The sequence below is a fragment of the Carassius carassius genome, chromosome 15 (assembly GCF_963082965.1).
Source record: "Carassius carassius chromosome 15, fCarCar2.1, whole genome shotgun sequence".
Taxonomy (NCBI): Eukaryota; Metazoa; Chordata; class Actinopteri; order Cypriniformes; family Cyprinidae; genus Carassius; species Carassius carassius.
In genome coordinates, this window is record NC_081769.1 from 18,783,322 (window position 1) to 18,791,270 (window position 7,949).

At 35.6% G+C, this 7,949-nt stretch overlaps 1 protein-coding gene across 1 annotated transcript; it reads left to right on the plus strand.

Annotated features, from left to right (window-relative positions):
* On the plus strand, positions 1-1,146 carry LOC132157757 (ictacalcin-like). Its single transcript, XM_059567044.1, has 3 exons — positions 1-117; positions 603-733; positions 915-1,146. Exons 1-3 carry the CDS (start codon positions 111-113, stop codon positions 1,053-1,055), a joined length of 279 nt encoding a protein of 92 aa, XP_059423027.1. The 5' UTR covers positions 1-110; the 3' UTR covers positions 1,056-1,146.
* The last annotated feature ends 6,803 nt before the right edge of the window (positions 1,147-7,949 follow it).

A 7,949-nucleotide genomic window follows, 5' to 3' on the forward strand; every position in this document is an offset into this window, starting at 1 on the left:
TTGGGGGGGCGTGGCATTTCTCTGCATAAAACACCGTCTGTTCCTTCACTTCCCACTCACTCGATCCTATTTTCTTTCACTACTAGCTCGCCGCGAACCCCAGAAACACCATGTCAGGTAAGAGAGTTTTTAGTTTTGTACTGAATTGTTTTACTGCTTAAAATGAACTAATGCATCTCACTGCTGCACTATAAAAGTTTGATTGCTTCAGAATTTGTAGATCGATGGCATTCTTTGAAGGGAAGTTTGGTTGATGTCGTATGCTTTTCGGCCATTAATTGAGTAGTAGAATAGTTAAAGTTTCTTTCTGTTTGAGAAGGCAGAGGCAGATAAAGGAGGCAGTTGATGGTGGACTTAATGACCAAAGACAAAATCGAGTAGATTTCTTTCTGTCTGTCTCTCTATTTTGACTTAATGAAAGGGTATGTTCAGGGTGTTGGCCATAATCCGATTGTGCTTAAATCAGACGGAGGGGGGGGGGGTACTTTTGACATCTCTTCTACTATCAATTTTGGATGTTGTAAACCATAAGTGTCGTTTGATTATTATTATTAATATTTTTATTTATGATACACCCACTTTGTATCACACTCATTTTACAGATATCCAGAAAGGAATGGCTTTGCTGATTGGAGCCTTCCACAAATACTCAGGAAAGGAGGGAGACAAACTCACCCTGAGCAAAGGCGAGCTCAAGGATCTGCTCACCGCAGAGCTGGGGGATCTCCTCGGGGTGAGAGGCACTGCAAAACTGTTTCATAAACTGACCAGTTGAAATATAATTTCTCTTTTCATTATGACATTTTAATTAAAAATGCTTAATTCTAAATTTAGTTATTAAAACTGTTCCATATATATATATGAGATAATATTGATGTAAGTATCTCTGATCACACTTTTCGTGTATGTTAAAGAAATCCCAGGACAAGGCGGCTCTGGACAAGATATTTAAGGATCTGGATTCAAATGCAGATGGCTCTGTGGACTTTCAGGAGTACATCACCTTGGTCGCCTGCATCACTATGCTTTGCAATGACTTTTTCGCAAAGAAATGATCTTGTCCTTACAGAAAGGGTTTATCTGTAAAGCTATGGTATATCTGAAACCAAGAATAATGTTTTGAATAAAATCTGTATTCTTACAATATGTGGTGGGAGTGTGTTCTTATTTGTAAATGTGTGTTTAGGGTGTTGGTATCTGCAGTTTACATACACATGAAAAAATATATTAGAATTATATGCTTCATTTTCATATGGAAACGTTCACCTACCATCACCATCCTCCTAACATAATGCTGACATACAGTGAATTGTCAAATTACACAGATTGCAGTACCTCATACTACAGTATACACATGCATATATGGACTGCAAGAAGCTTGAAAACAATACCACACTATTACCATATAAACCATACAATACTTACTGTGTATATATATATACATGAGGAAAATAAATACACATTTGCTGGCAATTTATCTGTTATAAGTTTTTCTGCTTCTGCAATTGCCGGTATTTTCATAAGTATAAAGTATATTTATGACGAAATGTTAAACAACTTCGCCTTTATAAGGGTATAGAATACTATATAAACACATCTTCTGCCTCAGTCTATGATAAGAAGCCACATCAGATCACAACAACTGTTATTGTCCCTCTATTGCAATATTAAGCTAACACCAAAGTTTATTCGTTTTAACAACTCCTTTCTCTATTTGATCAGCTTTCTTAACATATATTGTTTTTTGTTGTTGTTTTTGTTTTTTTTCTGGGTATTTCATAGATTTTTTTGATGTATTTATAAAACGCGCAAGGTCCACATTTTAGTGATAAGACAAACTGCAAATACCTACATTAATACTAATCTTTTGGAGCGCATAAAATGTAACATTTTCCATTAAATGTCTCCATCTTGTGGTGGCCCTAATAAGGGATCTTAGAACTGATACTTTGGCCATGGGCGTCAGTTTGGTTTGAAATGTGGTGGGGACAGAGACGCATTCAGAAGTGCATTTTCAGAAGTGGTGGGTACAATGATGCATTTTTTTTTTCTTTCGCGCAGGTCATGTTTTGAAATACGTCCTGTATCTTATTAATGTAAATAAATAAAAATGTATACAAAAATGTGATGATGTCCGACTTGTTTTATGAAGAAGAAAGCCGTACAAAGCATTAGACATATGATATATGACCCACTAATCTGCTTCATATCATCATATAAGTACCATGTTGACAATATGACATGGCCATGACGTGGTTTAATGTACCTAAACAATGATTACCAATTTTCTCTTTCATGTTGCTTTGTTATAACCACTGAAAACGGGGAAAAAAATCTAACCCAAAATCGGGCCTCGCTCTACATTATCCCGCTTATTACATGGCTACCCACCAAATAAATCAATAATTTGACACAAAATATTGATTTAAAAAAGAGTTTATTGATTTAAACACTTATTTGTATTGTATTGTATTGTATACAATTGTATTGCTTCCGCTAAAGAAAATAGTTCCGTCTCTACGATTAGAATCCTGCCGCGTCCACAGCAACGCTCTGTTTTTCATGGCAACGGTGTTATTATCAAGAAATAACAGACAACACAACTTAAGCACTACAAATTTTATCAAGATTGAAAAAGCAAAAATACGTGTAGCACATGAACACTATTGACTATCACACCATGATCTGAATGCTCTCAATTCACAACAACATGCATCCATCCAATCTACATCAGGCATTTTGACTAAAACTTGATCCATTCCTCATCATCATCATCATCATCATCATCATCACAACTATTTCAGAATTCAGCAATAGATTCAAGCAATAATTAAACAAGATACTGACTACTCAACAATCATCTCCCCCAACACTTGCTGTATGAACGCAAACCGTAACTAGCTAATTAAGTTGGTGGCTAAGGAAGTCCAACGTAACATTAATTGCAAGAGAAGAATTAAAACAGCCGATCCCTTGTGTGCAAATGCACAAGACCTAGCTATAATACCAGCAAATCTTAATAAATATAAGTTATCGCGTCTTACCTTTGTGTCAATGGTCTGCAGACCCATGCTGTGTGTACAACAACATCCATTTGTTCTACAGGTTATCACTTTGATATGTTATAGTCCATGGCACTAGGATGCAACCTTGTGATATTGTATGAAGGCTAAATGACTTGCTCGTCTATGATACATTCGCCAGAAATTCTGGCCAATCCCAACAAAGACTAGGTAGCCTCGTTCCCGCTCGTTCACTGTCCATTTCAAACTGTCAACTCATTTGAAAAACATTCTTTAAAAAAAAGAAGCGCGATAGTCATATAGACGGTTTTATCGGGCGCACGCGCCTGGACCTAAGTTAACTTCCGGTCTGTGTTGTGTATATCGGTCTGGCTGCAGTGCCTTCTACAAACGCGGTTAAAGTCAAGGCGATGAGTAGACTGAGGGCTCAGGTGGTTGTGCTGCGGGATGTGTTTCCCATACATTTATTTATTTTTGGAAACTCACCACAATTTTAAAACTGATCGATTTTCAAAAAGGCTTCGCTGAATAAACATGAGTAACGTTATGTACTGCACGTTTAATAATAATAATCCCTTACATTTATATGTTTAAATATCAAAACGAGGCACAGGTGTTTTTTATATCGCTGTATTTCTGAAGGAAGACTTGCATGTTATATGCCTGATAAAGCAGCGTGTGTGCGCGTACTTTGTTTACAGCTGTTACTGGGGAAACCTCCATTTCTCGCGCTTTATGTCTATGCTTTAAAACATCTCCTATTGGCAAAGAATGGATTTGCATTCTCATTAAGTCCGCCTGATCCATGCAGCAAACATATTTTGTTTGTTATCAAAAAATATCTACTCTAGAGGGACTTGGCTGTTGTTATTGATTCTATTTGGAAGTCTACCGGAAGTTAAGTTAGGTCCGCAAAAGCGCGCATGCGCAGTAACGTTTGTTTATGTTGTTGCCGTTGAAACCGTCTATAGAGAAAATAATAACAGTGACACGATGACTCCCCCTCCCCCAACCTAGAACGTATCCCAATGTTACAGTTGTTGCAGTTTTAATGAACAGAAAAGCGTGTAGCCATCGCAGCAGCAGAACTCGAGGTTTAAAAACCCTCGAGTTCTTTTACTTTAAAAAAAAAAAAAAAAAAAGTGGTGGGTACAAAATGACTCATGACGAAATCTGCCCCGTCCCCCCCGAAATCGACGCCTATGACTTTGGCCCTCCTAGCCAAAAATAATGAACTGTTATCTCAGGTTCATAGAAAGATCCATTTCAAACTTAATCTCACAGAATGAATTTGTTTTTATAGCATTCATAATTTTTATTAATTCCATTTTTTAGTCACTCACTTTTAACCAAATAAAAACTCTTTATTGTTTTAAAACTAATTTACTACAGTGCACAATGCCTAAATTGGTTTCCAGATTCTTATGGTTGGATTGTGATTTTTTTTTATAAGCAGTTTTAGAAAGACGTGTGTCCTCAAAACACCCCAGTAAACCAACCAAAGGAGATACTATACATTCCACTCCATATTAGTAATGGTCGTGTTGCAATTATATGCTGGATCATAATTATATTGTTAGGTAGAGACTTTTAGAGTAGAGAATTTTATTCATTGGTGCCAGGAGAATGCATCAAAAAATAAAGACTTTGTCTATGTTTCCAACGATGCATGATTTATATCCATTTAAGTTCAGATACTCCAAGGACACTTTTTTTTTTTTTTTGCGCATTTCTTTATTTGGTTGTGCTGTGAGCATTAAGATGGGTTCTTCATTTGCATGTATTTATTTTATTTTATTTATTTATTTCTTTATTTTGCCTTAATTTTTTTTTAACCAGATCCTTCATTATCTAACTAACTGTCAGGTCCTTAATCAAAAGTGTAATCAGAGACACAGTCAGAACAGTGATGTGAATTAAACACCACACATTAGCATCAATATTAGCTCACAATATATTTATTATGATAATTAATGCAAATTAATAAGGAAACATTTCATTGTTCCTGAAACACACAGCGAGAAGTTGGGGGGAATAAAAAACATTTATTTTACCCCATCTTCACATTTGTAACCCACCTACCCCTTAGTCTTCACCACAGTCACCATGTTTGCCTCACAGCATGTATTTTTTGAGAGCTGTCTTTGATTAGCGGTGCCTGATCAGACACAAACATGCTGGCATCAAGATAGATGGAATATGAATGTTTACTTTTACAGAACTGTGCACAAATCTTAGGCAATGTTAGATTTTTATTCAGTTATTCATATTAGCATTATTGTGCCAATCAGAAATATTATAAATATTAAATTTCCAAATGTTTATTTTGCCATTAATTGCATTATTATTATTATTATTATTATTATTATTATTCCTAACATCCCATTGAGATAAAACATATCATCTTCCAGGGAGTCCTGGCTAAAATGGCAGCAACAACAAATAAGTCAATGAAGTTTTTGTACACACAAGAAGTCTAACAGCAAACAGGATGACCTGCACACAGATTTCATCTCACCATCATCGAGTCCATATGGTGACTGCTGAAATAATTGTCTGGTTTGGTTCAGCTACAAAATCAGACATGAGAAGACTACAGAGAACGGTTTGGACTGCTGAAAGTATTATTGGTGCCCCCCACCCCCTTCAACAAAGTGAGGAAAAGGGCTTAGAAAATAACTTTTGGATCCCTCACATACAAGTTTTCCCCTTTTTGAACTTTGAACATCTTTTGAACATCTGGCAGGTGCTTCAGAGCCACAAATACCAGGACAGTCAGGCACAAGAACAGATTCTTCCCCCAGGCAATCTACCTCATGAGCAGTGAAATGTTCCACACTTATGCAATAAAAACGTGCAATAACATTAGATTTATTTTTTACCACCTCCACCCAGTACATCCCTGCATCTCACTCTGTTCTATTCAATTTTATCATCTATAGCACACTGTTCATACAATTTATTTATTTTTCGATAATTTTTTCAACATTTGTCTATTTATATGTACATATATGTATTTTTATTTAATTATTTGTTTTTCTTTTTTTTCTGTGTGTTGTTGTTGTATCCACCTTACCGTGACAACGACGTGGTCACCCAGAATTTATAGTTTACCCACCTCTGTTTTTTATACCACTACACCACTGGTAACAGCCACTGATTAGATAACCGGCTTTACTGACGAGATGCGCATTAATTATCGGACGATATTTATCGCGCACCCCTAGTCTATTGGCAATAAAGCTCTTTCTGATTTCTGATTCTGATTTCTGATTTATAGCCCTTTTAAGACCAAGTTAAAAATATATATAGGTATAATAATGTGAAGGGAATACTATGCCAGCATGTTTTCTAAATGTACATTTACACACAGTTAAAATCACTTCAAGATTTGAAAATACAATTTTGTGAGTGAGTAACAACTAATGGAATAAAATATTTTCATATGAATGTCTCCCTCTTGTGGGGGCCTACACAATGGATTTTTGGAAAGGTAGACTTGAGTATGTTAAAGAATTAACTTTATCTCATGTGTTGTTTTTATAGCATACACATTGTTTCAAAATATAATATAGGCTAATCTAAAATTAGGTTTAGAGTGTATTGCTTTTTTCAAAGTAAAAAATAAACATAAGGAATATTGAATGGATATTTGAAACATCTTTCTGCAATCTGCACCAGTTTGTTAAACATGAAAAAAACCCGGTCGTTCCTGTCCAAAAATAATACAGTGCATACAGACCTGTTGACCTATGATAGAGCTTAACGATTAATCGTTAAAATATCGCGATCTCGATTCAGACACCATCTCGATCTCATTTCTAAATGACAACGATTCTCCGAGTCTGTTAAACCTTTGACAAAGTTTTACCGGATTATTCAAATATGTGTTCGCACCAGGGCCGTATTAAGACAGTGTGGTGCCCCTTGAATTGCAGCTTAACGTCTAGCGTCCTTGTCTTTCTTTAACTTTCTTTTTCCAAAACCACTCAATTGATGTCTGTCCATTTTGATTCATTTTCTGTAGCAGTTAAAAAAATTACACATTTGCGCGTACTTGTTGTGGACCGACTCAACTCTGACAGATTGGGGACGGAAGGGGGGGGGGGGGGGGCTGATAGTGGTCATGTAGCCTAATCTTTATTTATTTAAAATTTATTATTATTATTATTGTTGTTAAATTAGTGTTCATAAACGAGTTATTTATGGTCTTTCAAGTTTATAATAAAACAATTTATGAAAAATATTTTTAAAGCTTGTGTCATGTGGTGCCCCCCTAGTTGTTGTGAATGGTTGGTGCCCCTGGGCACTGGCCCAAGTGCCCTTATGGATAATCCGGCTCTGGTTCGCACTGCCGCTGACACAGAGAGAGCAGTTAGCATGTTTAGTTAAAAAACATCTTCACAAATGGTCTTATCAACTACACAGTATTATTTCTGTCGTACAGTCATTTATATTATCACAGAAATACTGGGATAAAATTTATAGTTCAGATATAAACATTGATGTCTATATTATAGCGATCAAAATAGAGCAAATCCCCTTTTGAAAGTACTGCGCTTCAAATAACGTTCGTGTCGATTGCATTGTTTCACCACTAGGTGGCGACAAGTGTCTTAAAAAATGTATTTGTGAATTAATGAATTTTACAATCAAGAGAATCGTTCAAAAACGCTGATTCATCCAGTAATGGAACAAGTGAAGTAGGTTTATAAGTGAGTCGTTGAATCAGTGATTTAAACAACTTTTTCATCATTCTAATATAAAAAACTGGGGTTTTAAATGTATTATATATACACTACCAGTCAAAAGTTTTTGAACCATAAGATGTGTAATGTTTTTTAAAGTCTCTTCTGCTCACCAAACCTGCATTTATTTGATCCAAAGTACAGCAAAAACAGTAAAGTTTTGAAATATTTTTACAAT